Consider the following 15,763-nt stretch of genomic DNA (forward strand, 5'->3'; position numbering starts at 1 on the left):
GGTTATATTTTAAAAACTTATTTGGATAATTATTTTTTTTTAAATTCAAAAAACAAAAGTTAGAATCAATATACAACAACAATAACAACAAAATCAAACCTTAAATCTTACTAGGTGGGATCAATTATATGAATCAATTTCAACCAGTTTATGTGGCCATGAACCATTTATTTTTAACAGATTTAGGACTATTAAATTCATACTATATCTTTCTAAGTTATTTTAGGTTTACTCGTATCTTTCTAAAGTTAGGATCATATCCCAACCAAAAAAAAAAAAAAAACAAAGAATGAGAGTACAAGAATTTTCACTATGGTTAGAAAACAAAAAATCGATTGCTCTTTAAAAAAAAAAAAAAAAAATTGTTTGGGTTATGTGTGTGTCAAAATTAAGAAGGCTTTTTCATAAATAAAAATATTCTATTGAGGTGACTTAGCTTAAATATCAAATATGAACCCCCTTATGGAAAATAGGTGGGACGACAGGTCTTCTTATTAGGGATCTAAGAACAACAATCATACACTAGTAAAATAAATGCGCAAAAAATAAGAACATCAGATTTATGTGGTCCGATCTAATCTGATTTACGTTCATGAAGCACACTAAATTTACTATAATTCGAAAGAAAACAAAAAAAAAAAGCACACAACTCTACTCAACTCTCTTCTCACCTTCCACACTTTCACACTTCTCACTCACTTACTTGCTTACGTATTCACACACAAATACTCTCATTATATAGATACATAAAATGATAATAAAAAAAAAATTAATTATGATTTAATGGGATAAATTTAATACGCGGTATTACCATTCTAGTTATGGAAGCTTATTCCTCCGTGACACTCATTCTTATATGCAACCCATTCTCGTCAAGATCATTAAATTTTTCCTTCCCATTTAATCTTTATTTCTTTGCTTAACCCTTCCCACATTCCACATGACATATTTTGTCTTTTATAAAAAAGCAAGCCCTGGCCTTTATGTCAGAAACACGTGGCAATTGCTCATATGCTCTTTTGGCAGAATAAAGTCAATCCAACACCGAAATTCTCGAAACATGGTTAGAGCTTACTGCTTAGCCGAGCTAGCTGAGACACCGACCCTGTTCCAAGCCGTCCAACTTGAATTTATTTATTTGTTTCTTAAAAAATACAACACCATCTTCGATCCACTGTACTGTTCTGTTCTGTGTCTTTGTCTTCAAAAGCAGAGGAAATTTAGTTTTAAAAAAAATATTACAGACATTCTTAAAACCTTTAACACACAGACACACACTACTAAATCCTAACCCTCCTTCCTCACTCTTCTTATACTCTTGCTTGTTTCTTCACTCTCTCTCTCTCTCTTGCTTGGTACTGAAGATTGATACAGAGGAATGAGGGGTCCTTTGGGGCCAGTGATTGGGAGGTACCCTTCAAGTGATGGGAATGCTCAGACGGATGGGATCATAAGCCACAACAGGAAATGCAGAGATGTTGGGGTTCTCATTGTCTTTATCGCTTTCTGGGTTGCTATGATTGTTAACTCCAGCTTTGGATTCAACAGAGGAAACCCCTTGAGGTGAGAATCTAACACTACACACTAGTACTTCTTCACATGCTTCATACCCTAAATGGATGCCTCCTTTATCTGTCTAGAAATGGGGTACCCTTGTTCTTATGTTTAGATGTGCTTACTTATTCTTTTAGGTTAAATGTACTCTTATCTCAGTGGTAGTAGTAATAGTAGTTGTTGTTTTATTTTGTTTTTCAATCGACCGAGGAGTTCATAATTGACATTTTCATCTTTCATGGGCATGCCATTTTTCTTTCAATTTTCTAGCACGTCACTCTGTCTCTGTTAAATTTATTAGTCTATGGTTGGTTGCTTAAAAAATGAAGGAAAAAGCAAAGGAAGAAACAAATTTTGGTTCTTGCTAAAGAAAAATGAGAAGTTTAGCTTAATTGAGTTTAGTTGAATTGGAACAGATAATAGTTTTTGTTTCATGGTTCTGCAAAATGAGAAATTCTAGAGTGAAACTTCAAAATCTTTACTCTTTTGATTATCCTTGGTCAGTGAAGAAGGCGTCACAGTTTAATTGTTTTTCTTTTAATCTGCAAAATTGTCCTGCAAAATTGACCATATGTACATTTAAGAATTAGCAAGATGAGATGACAAGGGTGTATCTGTTAAGTTGGTTACATTGTTATCAGAATCATGTGCTACCATTGGGTTTATAGCTTTTAGATTTTTCCCATTATCAGGAAGCTGTGTGAAAGTCATCTTTCTCTGTGCTTACATCTGGGCTTGGAAGCGTATTTCTGCGAATAGATGAAGGTAAAAAGCCTTGTCCTCGATCCCTCACACCATCTTTTGGATTATGTGGAAAGAAAGAAATGCTAGAGCGCATGAAGGAACTCCAACTTCTCCCATGATCCTTATGGATAGATGGCTCTTTATGGTTTCTTAATGGTTTAGTGAGCAGTACATGCTGGACATTCATTTAATTTTCAATCTTTGGTTAGACATATTGTCACACTGTTGATTGTACTCTTGTTTTTTCTCTCCTCTCTTGCTTTAAATGGGCCTTTTTTAGTGAGTTCTCTGTTTTCTAAATAAAGAAAAAAAGGTATCAGAGAGGCTATTGAGCTTGATTTGAGTTACTCATTTGAACAGGCATGTCCAACTGTGCTTTCTTGCTCTTGAAGGCCTCCATGAGAGGGCAAAGTTAAGCTGAATTTTGATGTATGCTCTTTTGTCTGCAGTTATGGAGTGGGGTACTTTGAGAGATTTGGGAGGGGAGTACTTTTTTAGCATTCCTCTGAACCAATTGGGAATGTTTTCAAAAGTTATGCTGAAAAATCCTAAATGTTTGCGGAGATCTAAGGGTTTCCTTCAGCATGGTTTGAGGAATATGGTGTTAGAGAAATATTTTAAACTTTTTATTTTTTATTTTTTTATTTTATAATTGGGTGAGTCCCGAATCTTCTGATTTATTTAGGTCTTTGCAGCATGTTCATTGTGTACGTGAGATTAGGGACCTGTACATGTCCTTAGGTGGTCAACTTGAAGTGATATTTTAGAGACACGAATTAGGTTTCAATTTTCTGGCAAAAGAATGGACATTGTCTTTCTTGTTTTTGGGGGGAGTGGGGTGTGGCTTTAGATCTCTTTTGGTTTTTCCAAGTTGGAGTTATATCCTTCCCTCTTTGGTGCTTTTAAGACTCTTTTTTGAAGGATTCATCATCCTTCGGATGTAATTTCGCACACACACAGACACACATATTCTAAGAAACCACTCTATCTAAAATCTTAAGACATCAGGTGAGGATCCAATAATAAATCTTACCAATATACATCCTCACGCGCATGCCTGTTGGATTTGAAAGTATGAACAAAGTATAGGTCCATCATTTACCTTGTGCCAAAATATATCTATAAGAATAGGAGGTGTTCATAATCTTTTTAAATTGGAGAGGCTTTGGTAATTGACATCATATTAAGGATCACTCCACCTAAAAGTAAAAGCATTGGGCGAGGTCACGAGGGCCTAAGAATAGGTTGATTATATAACAAAATAAAGGACCTAAAGTTTGGCCCTGCATCTCAGTCATTTTTTCCTGCTATTTGGATTAAATGGGTTTGAGGGACCATCTTTCTTGAATCCATACTAAGAAACAACACATTTTGTTTTGGTCTTAATAATTAGAAGAAATGGGGAATATAAAATTGAGGGTTTAGGAACCAGAAGGCAAGCTTTTGAGGTAGAGCTGTAGAGGTGAGTAACAAGTGTAGTTGGAACCTTCCTGAACCTGCAAATCAAAATCAATTAACGATTTGGCAAGCTAGGCATGATGTTATCAGCAATGGAGATAAAATCTCACGAGGTGCTAATAAGCGATGGTTAAGCTCCTAAGGGCTTTCTGCTGTTAATAAGCTTGGTCGGTTATTAGACTTGGTACAAGCTAGGTAAGGGAAATGGTTTCTCCAACAGTTTGCTCAAGTGAGCTGTCTTACATGTCTCGGATTGTATTCCAAATGGCACCTCCAAACCAATCCTACCTCCCACGTCTTGAACCAATTTGGATCTATCTTGGCAGCTTAGATGTTCCTTCTTAGCCTTGGTCACACACTCCCACACCCAAAGTTATGAATTGTCGGCTCTGATACCACTTGACATCAATCCATGCTGTCATTTTCTATGAAAGATCATTTGCAGACTTAGGATTCTTTAGTGAAGAAAGGCATTGTGGGTTCTTCCAATTGCCCGTTTTGTGGAGATAGCAGATAAAATGTTAATACTTTGTTTTTCTTGAGTGTGGTTTTTTAACAGCCATCTGGGCGTCATTGCTGCTGAAAGGCAGCCATATTGAATTGTTTGCTCGAGAGATCAATAAGTTAAGTGGTTGCAGAATCATCTCAAGAGGAAGAATTTCACAATTAGTGATATGAGAACAACAGCAACTGCTGCTATGTATGATTATTGGTGGAAGGGACAAATTTGGAGATTGCAATCAAACTTTTGCAGGGTCTTCTCTTGAGAGTTGTAGAGGATGTCAAACTGAAATTTTCTAGTTCTAATATGGTTGCAGATACAAGGAGAAACTCCGTATCTGATATCTAGTATCTTGTCTTTGATATTGTCCAATTATTTGGGGCTAATGCTGTGGTTTCCATTCGTTTGACCTGTTTTTTATTGTTCTGTTTGTTCATTGGGGCTTTCCTCTACATTGGGTTGTAAACCAGTCTGGGTTTTGTAATGCCTCTTGGCTGCCTGTCTTTTTGGTAATAAATTCACTTTTACCTGAAATTTTAAAAAATAAATAAAATAAAGATGTAGTTCTCAAAAGGTAAAGGTGTCTTGACATCCTTGGGGTTTTGGATGAAATTCTACAAGATTCTTTCTTCCCTGCACATATGCTGCCCCTTTTGGTAACAGTATAAGGTATGGTGCTTCTATTACCTTTTCCTCTTGCAAAACCAAATATTCCAACGAATGGTGGGTGTTAAGCAATGATGTCCAAAAGAAGAAGTGGCGTAGCGGAAAGCGGTTTCGAGGCACTTTACAAATGTGGTCTTCTATGAAGATTTTTTTTGCTTACACCACAATCAGTGTGTAATAGGTTCAAGCGAATGTCTTTTAGTATCCATGGGCATTTGCACAAACAAAGATGGACTATTGAATGCTTGCAAGTGAAAGAAGATTGCAATTCTGGAAGAATTGTCCCTGCAATGGACAAACAGTAAATAAGAAGATCTTGTAAGAGAAGGAAGAAATATGGCTGCCATTTCACTCTTTGATTGCAGTATTTTCTTCCAGCTCAATTACCAGTCCCTTCTATATTTAGTGTTAAAATCCCAAGTATCTTTGTGAATAATGAATAAATTATGAAGGTGGATAAACGTAGGAGATTTTATTTTATTTTATTCTATAGGGAGATTATTTCCTTATTTAAATTAGTTGGTTGTATTATAAAAGATTGGGATGTACATACGTAAATTGAATGGAAGAATTATTCATATAGAATTCTTCTTACATGGTATCGGAGCTAGGGTTTCTAAACCTTAGCTAACTATGGCAAACGAAGCCGCCGTCAACAGCAGAGGGTCAAGTTCCTCTGAAACTCTCGACGGCAACTCTAACATCATCTCAACCGTGAGTTCATAGGGGCTAGACAACATGGCCTTTCCACTCTCGGTGGAGAAATTGAATGGAAAAAATTTCCGTGAATGGGCTCAGTCCATTAAACTAGTGATTGAAGGAAAAGGGAGGTTAGGATACCTTACTGGCGAACGGAAGAAGCCCGCCACAACCGACATTGCTGCTTTGCAAAAATGGAAAGCCAAGAATTCCATGGTGACGACGTGGCTCACAAATTTGATGAAGCCCTCAATCGGCAAGATATACTTGCTCCTTCCAACGGTGAAGGATGTCTAGGACTCAGTTCGCGAGACATACTCTGATACCGAAAGTTACTCCCAAATCTTTGAGATTAAGACTCGACTGTGGCAGCTGTGGCAAGGAGAAAGGGAGGTCACCGAGTACTTCATGGAGATGACCACCCTCTGGCAGGAACTTGACCTCAGCATTGATGAAGAGTGGGAGTGCTTCCCCGACAGTATACGGTACAAACAACGCCTCGAGAATGAGAGGGTGTTCGAGTTTTTGGCGGGTCTCAATCGCGACCTGGATGATGTACGAGGGAGGATCCTTGGCCGGCGTCCCCTATCTTCGACTCGGGAGGTCTTCGCAGAGGTGCGGCGTGAGGAGAGTTGCTGCAAAGTGATGTTGAAGACGCACGACACTCCTGAAATTCCAGCCCTAACTCGAAAAGAAATGGGGCCTGAAGTTTTGGCCCTAATGTCAAAACACCCTATGAGTAGATTTGAAATACCTACGGGCTCGACCTCGGGCTTGGGCTCCGATTCTGGACAAAGGCCACAAAAAGGAAAGATTTGTTGCGAACATTGTCAAAAGTCAGGACATTCAAAAGACACCTGTTGGGAGATTCATGGAAAACCTACAGATTGGAAGCCGAGACAATATCAAAAAAATCGTGGGTATCAGGCTACTTCTGATTGTTCAACTGAAAAACCACAAGGTGAAAAAACCAACAATATTTCAAGTAGTGCATTCAGCCTTGGGCAGTTGGATCAACTATATAAAATGATTTCCTTAATTCAAACATCGGGTCAGTCTTCCATTGGTTCTCTGGTTCACCGAGGTAATTATTTGTCAGCCTTAAATACTATATCATGTTACAAACCACCATGGGTAATTGACTCGTGTGCATCTGATCATATGACTGGTTCTTATCAATTGTTTTCATCCTATTCACCTTATGCTGGAAATCTGAGAGTCAAAATTGCATTTGGTTCTCTTGCACCAGTCGTCGGTAAAGGAAATATTCGCATATCTGACTCTGTAACTTTAAAATCTGTCCTCTATGTTCCCAAATTATCTTGCAATTTGTTATCTATCAGCCAGTTAACGAAAGACTCCAATTGCTCGGCTAAATTTGTTTCATCTCATTGTGTTTTTCAGGACCTGTCATCGGGGAAGAAGATTGGCACTGCTAAGGCGTATGAAGGACTCTACTACTTTGAGGAGGCAAGCTTGAGTAAACAATATAATACTGCAATTTGTGATTCTGTATCTATTTCTAGAGAGAATGAACTTTTGTTATGGCATTCTAGAATGGGTCACCCAAATTTTTAATATTTAAAATGCTTGTTTCCATCTATATGTTCAAATAAAAAGTCTTCTGAGTTTCAATGTGAAGTGTGTGAGCTTGCAAAACATCGGCGTGCCTCTTTCCTATCATCCATATACAAACCATCCTGCCTATTTACTATGATTCATAGTGATGTGTGGGGACCCTCACGATCCCCCAATCGCACCCATGCAAAATGGTTTGTTATTTTTATTGATGACCACACTCGTCTTTGTTGGGTTTACTTGTTGAAAGATAAAATAGAAGTCCAATCCATTTTTGTCAATTTTCATTCCATGGTTCAAACACAATTCCAGACTCAAATTCAAATTTTACGTACTGAAAATGGTACAGAATATTTTAATGAAATTTTGGGAACTTATCTTCAAGAAAATGGGATTATTCATCAGAGTTCTTGTGTAGACACCCCTTAACAAAATGGGTACTTGAAGTAGCTCGGGCTTTGATGTTCACTACAAACATGAAAAACTATTTTTGGGGAGATGCCATCTTAATAGCTACCCATCTCATTAATCGAATGCCGAGTTGAGTACTTTCCTTTGTCACTCCTCTCCAGAAATTCCAGGAATTTTTTCCTACCTCTCGCCTTTCCTCCAGTCTTCCGCTAAAAATTTTTGGTTGCACTGCATTTATTCATGTTCATGCTCACCATCGGGCTAAATTGGATCCTCGTGCTGTTAAATGTGTTTTCATTGGTTACTCCCCTACCCAGAAAGGATACAAATGCTATGATCTTGTCTAAAAAAGGACGTTTGTTAGCTTGGATGTCACATTCTTTGAAACCACTTCTTATTTCTCCAAGACCTCTCTTTAGGGGGAGAAATGGAGTGAAGATCGGTTCGTTGACTTCTTTACTACTGAATATGTACCATCTGAACCCGTACTAGCTATTGAGCCTCCCAATGCAACATTCCCTGACCCATCTATTGAGTCTTCCATTGCTTCACTTCCTGACCTGCTGAACACAAAAGAGTGCTTAATCTCAGGGGGAGATACAGGAAAACAAAAAAACGCAGATATACTTGTTTACTTAAGAAAGCCGAACACAGAACAGGAAGAATCTCATACCTGAGGTACCAAGAGCGTTGGAACCAGTGATGACTCCGAATAACCATGAGTCCACATCCAATCTTGATCCGGTAATAGAGCTCCCATATGATAATCTTGTACCTGAAGACATCAATTTACCTATTGCAATCAGAAAACAAACTAGGTCATGTATTCAATATCACTGGTCTAAATACATGTCTTATAAAAGTTTGTCTACAGGATAACGTGCTTTTGTCTTTAATCTTGATAGGACTAAAATTCCAGAGAACATTCAGGAAGCCCTGGAAATACCTAAATGGAGGGAGGCGGTCATGGCGGAAATGTGGGCTCTAGAAAAAAATGGAACTTGGGAGTTAATGAATTTGTCGAAAGGGAAGAAGCCAATTGGTTGTAAATGGGTCTTCACAGTGAAACATAAATTTGATGGGACAGTTGAACAATATAAAGCCAAACTTGTTGCAAAAGGTTTTACACAAACTTATGACATTGACTATATGGAGACATTTGCACCAGTGGCAAACTTGAATACAGTTCAGGTCCTCCTGTCCTTAGCAGCCAATTTAGATTGGCCACTACAACAACTTGACATTAAGAATGCATTTCTAAACGGTGAGTTAGAAGAAGAAGTTTACATGACTATACCTTTAGGATTCAGCAGGAAAGGTGAAGAAAACAGAGTGTGTAAACTCAAGAAGTCCTTGTATGGACTTAAACAATCTCCCAGAGCATGATTTGACAGATTTGCAAAAGTAATAAAGAACCAAGGATATCGACAAGGGCAATTAGATCACACCCTGTTCTTCCAACAGTCTGAAAAGGGCAAGAGAACAATTCTAATAGTATATGTTGATGATATAATCCTAATTGGGGATGATACGGTAGAGATGAAAAGATTGAAGAGGGTTCTAGCTACTGAATTTGAAGTTAAAGACCTGGGACAAATGCGGTTCTTCTTGGGCATGGAAGTTGCTAGAACGAAAAAGGGAATTAGTGTTTCTCAGCGAAAGTATGTTACTGATCTCCTAAGTGAAACCGGTATGCTTGGATGCAAACCCAGTGAAACCCCGATTGAAGCAATAAAGAGGATTGAAGACTGTGGGATGCCAGTTGAAAAGGAGAGGTATCAGAGATTGGTTGGTAAGCTAATCTACCTATCACATACTAGACCAGATGTTGCATTTGCAGTTAGTGTAGTAAACCAACATATGCATTCACCAAAAGAAGCTCACTTAGATGTTGTGTACAAGATCCTTCGATATCTCAAGGGCTCCCCGGGCAAAGGACTCTTCTTCAAGAAATGTGAAAACAAGAAAGTAGAGATCTTTACAGATGCAGATTGAGCAGGATCAGTGGAAGATAGAAGGTCCACCACAGGATATTGCACATTTGTCTGGGGAAATCTGGTAACTTGGAGAAGCAAAAAACATAATGTAGTGGCTCGTAGTAGTGCTGAAGCAGAGTTCAGGGCAGTTGCTCAAGGAATATGTGAAGAACTGTGGTTACAGAAACTCTTGGAGGAACTACAGGTCCTGGTGGAATTTCCTATCAAACTCTATTGTGACAACAAGACAACCATTAGTATCTCTCTCAATTCAGTTCAACATGACAAGACCAAACATGTGGAAGTGGACAGACACTTTATCAAAGAAAAAATTGAAGAAAGAACTATTTGTATGACTTATGTACTTACTAAGGAATAAACTGCAGATATCTTCACTAAAGGGTTGGGACGACAGAACTTTGATGATCTCATTAGCAAGTTGGAGATGATTAATATCTATGATCCAACTTGAGGGGGAGTGTTAAAATCCCTAGTATCTTTGTGAATAATGAATAAATTAGGAAGGTGGATAAACGTAGGAGATTTGATTAGATTTTATTTTATTCTATAGGGAGATTATTTCCTTATTTAAATTAGTTGATTGTATTATAAAAGATTGGGATGTACATATGTAAATTGAATGGAAGAATTATTCATATAGAATTCTTCTTACATTTAGAGTTTATTGTTCCTTTTCTAGTGGTTGTATCTGTTGGGCATATTTAAATTTGCATCATCAAATCTGACATTTGAAAAGTGGTGGATATAAAAGGAGCCACGGGGTGAATCCTCAACCCACACTTCCAATTTCTCTTGAAAATTGGAAAATTTATAGATAACCAAAATTGAAAGGCAAAATTCTGTTCTGCCTCTTCATCATCTGGACTAAGATAAATGCAAGTACATGACAGCCTTGCACGTTAAATAAAGAGGCATACCCGGGCCACACGGCTCCCGGCTTTTCGAGGTGAGGGGGAGGGTCGTCACATCGTATGCAGTCGTACCCCTACTTTTATGCAGAGAGGTTGTTTCCTTGGACTCGAACTTGTGACCAATTGGTTACTAAGGAGTGACCTTACCATTGATCCAAGGCCCACCCTTCTAAATGTTAAATGTGTTGTGGAAATCGAGTATAGGATGCACAGAGAAATTTGTAAATTGCAGCAAATCATGAAACAAGACAACACAACCAGTATATTTGATAGCAAATGAAGAAACAACAAGAGAATATACGTAGTTCAGCAATGCCTACATCCACGGTAGCAATCCGGCCAAGAATTTCACTATGAAATGAAAGTTTACAATACACTTCATACAATGATTTCTCACACTTCAAAATATGCCCAAAAGGACCTATTTAACAACCCCTCAGAGGTTTCCCTCCAAGTACCCAACCTCCCCAACGTTCCAATTCAAAATTTGAATTCTTCCTCGCAACCCAAAACACTCGTCAACGAGAACAAGGCACTCGTTGATGAGAGAGAGAAGACCACTCGTCGACGAGCCTTCGAGTTTCTGATTTCTTGCTTTCGGTATATCAGAACTTTTGCAATTCTTGGGCTCTCAGTATCTACTCGTCAACGAGTTCTTGCTGCTCAACACCAATGAATCCATATGTTTTTCTTCTTCCTTTGTTTATGAGCCCCAACAAGTATAAGAGCCACACACACAAATACAACAGTCTCCACCTTGACGATTATATGCCCCTTAAGAGAACTTGAAAAAAAAAAACATATCTGATTGCTCCTCCTTGATCTTAGAACATCTGGTTGGGTTTGTCTCTCTTCTATCACTTGGAGACATGAAGTAAGTTCAAGCAATGCTTGAACTTTTCACTAGTGAGTGGTTTTGTCAAAATATTCGCTGTGTTTTCAGATGTATGAACTTTCTCCAATATAAGTTCACCTGAAGTAATCAATTCCCGAACCCTGTGGAACCTCACATCAATATGCTTAGTTCTAGCATGGTACACTTGATTCTTTTCTAAGTAAATAGCACTCTGATTTTCACAACGCAGTACAACCCAGTTTTGCTGTAAGCCCAGCTCTTTGACCAAACCGGTAAGCCATAAGGCTTCCTTTGCAATTTTAGCAGTTGCCATATATTCAGCTTCAGTTGTGGACAATGCCACCAGAGATTGAATCATGGATCTCCAACATATAGGTCCTCCTACAAGGGTAAAAACATAACCCGTTATTGACCTTATGTCATCCATATCTTTTGCATAATCAGCATTTACAAGCCCCATAATTGAAGGACTACCCCGTTGCTTGCCAAACATGATGCCATATCCCGATGTGCCCCGTAAGTATCTGAAGATCCACTTGACGGCTTCCCAATGCTATCTTCTTGGATTAGGATTAGAGAGAAACTTACTCACCACACTCACAACATGTGCATCTGGATCTTCATATAGGAAGATTGTCAACTTACTGGTTTCTGAGCTAGAACTCCCCGCAACCAAATTACCATGATTATTGCTGTTGCCCTGAGCTTCCAACTCCACCTGCACAACATGTTCATCTCTGCCTCAGTTTTCTAGCTTATGTTTCTGATCATCACAATCTTGAGTATGCTTCACCATAGCCTTCTCATCAAAGACTACATTTTACTAATCACTACCTTTTTTGCCGCTGGATCCTACAGCTTGTATCCGTTCACACCCTTTTGATATCCCAAAAAGTTACAACGTCTATATTTTGGGTCAAGCTTGGATCTCTCCTCACTAGACACGTGAACTTAGGCTGGACACCCGAATACTTTCAATTCGGAGTAGTCTACTGCATTTCCCGTCCACACATCTTTTGCCACTTTACCCTTTGGTGATGCCCTTGGTGATCGGTTTATCAGAAAACAAGCCATACTAACTGCCTCGGCCTAGAAGTTCTTTGGTAGCCCTGCATTAAGCTTGAGACACCGAGTTCTTTCAGCCAGAGTTCGGTTCATCCTTTTTGCCACTCCATTTTGCTGAGATGTCTGGCGAACGGTAAAGTGTCTCTTAATGCCCTGCTTCTCACAAAACTCCATGAACCTCGAATCAGTGTACTCGGTTCCATTGTGTGACCTAAGACATTTGATTCTCCTCCCTGTCTAGTTTTCCACTTCAGCTTTGAACCTGGCAAACGTATCGGACTTGTGCCGCATGAGTATACCCAGACTTTCCGTGAGTAATCGGCAACAAAACTCACATAATACACGTGTCCACCCTCTGATGGTACTCTAACCGGACCCCAAACATCATAATGCACTTAATCAAGAATATCTTTTTGTCTTGTGAACATCTGATTTAAATATTGCCTTGTTTTGCTTTCCTAGAACACAAACCTTGCAAAAATCCAGCTGACATGATTTCATACCTTTCAAGAGTTTCCTCTTGTATAGTTCCTTCATACCATGTTCTCCCATATGCCTGAGACGCATATGCCACAAGACATTTATATCAGATTCAGTATCTACGACTGTAGCTCCACCTGCAACAGTAGTTTCCTATAGTGTGTAAATATTTCTATCTAGCTTTTGCCCTTTCATCACTGTCAGATCATCTTTCCATACTTTCATAACCCCACCTTCGGACTTGTAATTGAAACCATTCAATCCAAGGTGCCAAGTGAAATAAGACTCTTCCTTAACTCCGGTATGTGTCTTACATTTCCCAAGGTTCTCACAGCACCATCAAACGTATTTATTTTAACATTTCCTATGTCAATGATCTTACAAGAAACATCATTATCCATAAGAATTGAACTTGAGTTTACCAACCCGTAGGTGTTGAACCACTTCTTGTTTGGAGTCATTTGGTAAGAACATGCCGAGTCAAGTATCCATGAGTCCGTAAAGTGATCCGTCCTTGATGAAACCTAAAGAACATCACCATCACTGCAAACTGAATCTCCTTTTTGAACCACATTCACTGATTTTGAAGTTCCCTCATGCTTTTCAGCATTTCCTTTCTTCCAATCTGGACATTCCGATTTTACATGCCCATTTTTACCGCACTTATAACACTAGATATCCTTTTTCTTCTTGGATTGAGTACGAGATTTTTTGACTCGATCCATGTTTGGATTTTCCTTTAACTCCGCCTGTGATGCACTTAAATGTCCTAATTTTTTCACACACAGCCGGTCCCAAGCCCGGGTTAAGGAGGAGGGTTGCGCTAGGTAGCTGACAGCCAGCGTAAAATTTGTCAGATCACTATGATATGAATCCTTACCGAATATTTGCTGGGGCGTCCCCTACGAGCGACGCGTTGCACTTGAACCACCCGGGTGTAGCGAAAAGTGGGCGAGGGTGGGCTAGGTCGTCGCCCCGAAGCGATGCGCCGTGTCGGCGCCCGGGTACGGTGTCAAATATGCGAGGGTTCCTGCATCATTCTGGACGTGGGCAAGTAAAGACGTTAGTTCAGGAAACTAGGATTAGATTAGCAACTTGGAATATAGGGACACTTACGGGTAAAAGCATGGAAATTGTGGATACAATGATTAGAAGAAGAATTAATATAATTTGCCTTCAAGAAACTAAGTGGGTGGGGGAGAAAGCTAGAGAAATCGATAAATCAGGTTTTAAACTTTGGTACACTGGAAAAGAAAAACATAAGAATGGAGTAGGCATTATTATAGACAAAAACTTAAAAGATAGCGTTGTGGATGTAATTAGAGTAAGGGATAGAATTATAAAAATCAAAATGGTATTGGGACAAGAGATAATAAATATCATTAGTGCTTATGCTCCTCAAGTTGGCTTAGCAGAAAATCTTAAGAGACAATTTTGGGAAGATATGAATAGTATTATACAAGGCATACCAGGGACTGAAAAAATATTTATAGGAGGATATCTGAATGGACACGTTGGAAGAGATAATAAAAATTATGAAAGGATACATAGAGGATATGGATATGGAGACAAAAATAAGTCTGGGGAGATGATCTTAGACTTTGCTATGTCATATGATTTTAGTATAATGAATACTTGCTTTAAGAAGAGAGAAGAACACTTAATAACCTTTAAAAGTGGACAAAATAGAAGTCAAATAGATTTTTTTTTAACTAGGAGGGTAGATCGTGTATCATGCAAGGATTGTAAAGTTATTCTAGGTGAAAGTCTAACCACACAACATAGAGTCTTAGTGTTAGATATATGCATTAAAAAATGGAAGAAAAAGGATAAAATAAACCAGTGTAGGAGAACTAGATGGTGGAACCTAAAAGGAGAAAATATAATAAAATTTAAAGATAAAATGATCAAAGATGGGAATTGGACCTTAGAGGATGGGATAGATTCAAATACTCTTTGGAATAGATTAGCTAGCTCTATTACAAAGATAGCAAAAGAGATTTTAGGCGAATCAAGGGGAAGATTCTCAAATAGCAAAGAAAGTTGGTGGTGGGATAAAGATGTACAAAAAATCATAAAGACAAAAAGAATTTGGTATAAAACGTGGCAAAAATGTAAAAATAGCGATAACTTTGAAAAATATAAGGAGGCAAGAAAAGATGCAAAAAGGCCGTTAGTGAAGCTAAATATAGATCATTTAATAGTTTGTATGATAGATTAGGTACAAAAGAAGGGAAAAGAGATATATTTAAACTTGCTAAAGCTAGAGAAAGGAAGAACAAGGACTTAGGAAATGTAAAATGTATAAAAAGTGAGGATGATATTGTCTTGGTTAAGGACGAAGATATTAAAGAAAGATGGCGAAGTTACTTTAGTAAGTTGTTTAACGAAAACCAAATAGAAGGCTTAAATTTAGAATTGTCAAATGAGGAAAAGACTAAAAATATAAGACTTATTCGAAAAATTAGAGTTAACGAAGTTAAGTTTGCACTAAAAAAGATGAAAAATGGGAAAGCTATGGGACCAGATAACATCCCAATTGAAGTTTGGAAATGCTTGGGTGATAACGGAATTATATGGTTAACTAATTTATTTAATACAATTGTAAAAACTAAGAAAATGCCAGATGAATGGAGGAAAAGTACTTTAATACCTATATACAAAAATAAAGGAGATATTCAAAATTGTAATAACTATTGTGGAATTAAACTTATGAGTCATACGATGAAATTATGGGAAAGAGTAGTTGAACAAAGATTAAGGTTAGAAACGAAGATCTCAGAAAATCAATTTGGTTTTATGCCTGGGAGATCTACCACAGAAGCTATTTATCTTTTAAGAA

General features: G+C 38.1%; 1 protein-coding gene across 4 annotated transcripts in view; it reads left to right on the forward strand.

Annotated features, from left to right (window-relative positions):
- Window positions 1-1,115: 1,115 nt before the first annotated feature.
- LOC131162433 (choline transporter protein 1) overlaps window positions 1,116-15,763 on the forward strand; it is a 48,289-nt gene continuing 33,641 nt past the window's right edge. Inside the window, exon 1 of one of the 4 annotated variants that reach the window (XM_058118911.1) lies at window positions 1,116-1,563. In XM_058118911.1, the coding sequence (XP_057974894.1) occupies window positions 1,379-1,563 (185 nt within the window). In that variant the 5' untranslated portion in view covers window positions 1,116-1,378. The remainder of the gene's footprint in view (window positions 1,564-15,763) is intronic. The other 3 variants (XM_058118921.1, XM_058118894.1, XM_058118901.1) reach the window with 3 other exon arrangements.

The sequence above is a fragment of the Malania oleifera genome, chromosome 1, assembly GCF_029873635.1.
Source record: "Malania oleifera isolate guangnan ecotype guangnan chromosome 1, ASM2987363v1, whole genome shotgun sequence".
Classification (NCBI taxonomy): domain Eukaryota; kingdom Viridiplantae; phylum Streptophyta; class Magnoliopsida; order Santalales; family Ximeniaceae; genus Malania; species Malania oleifera.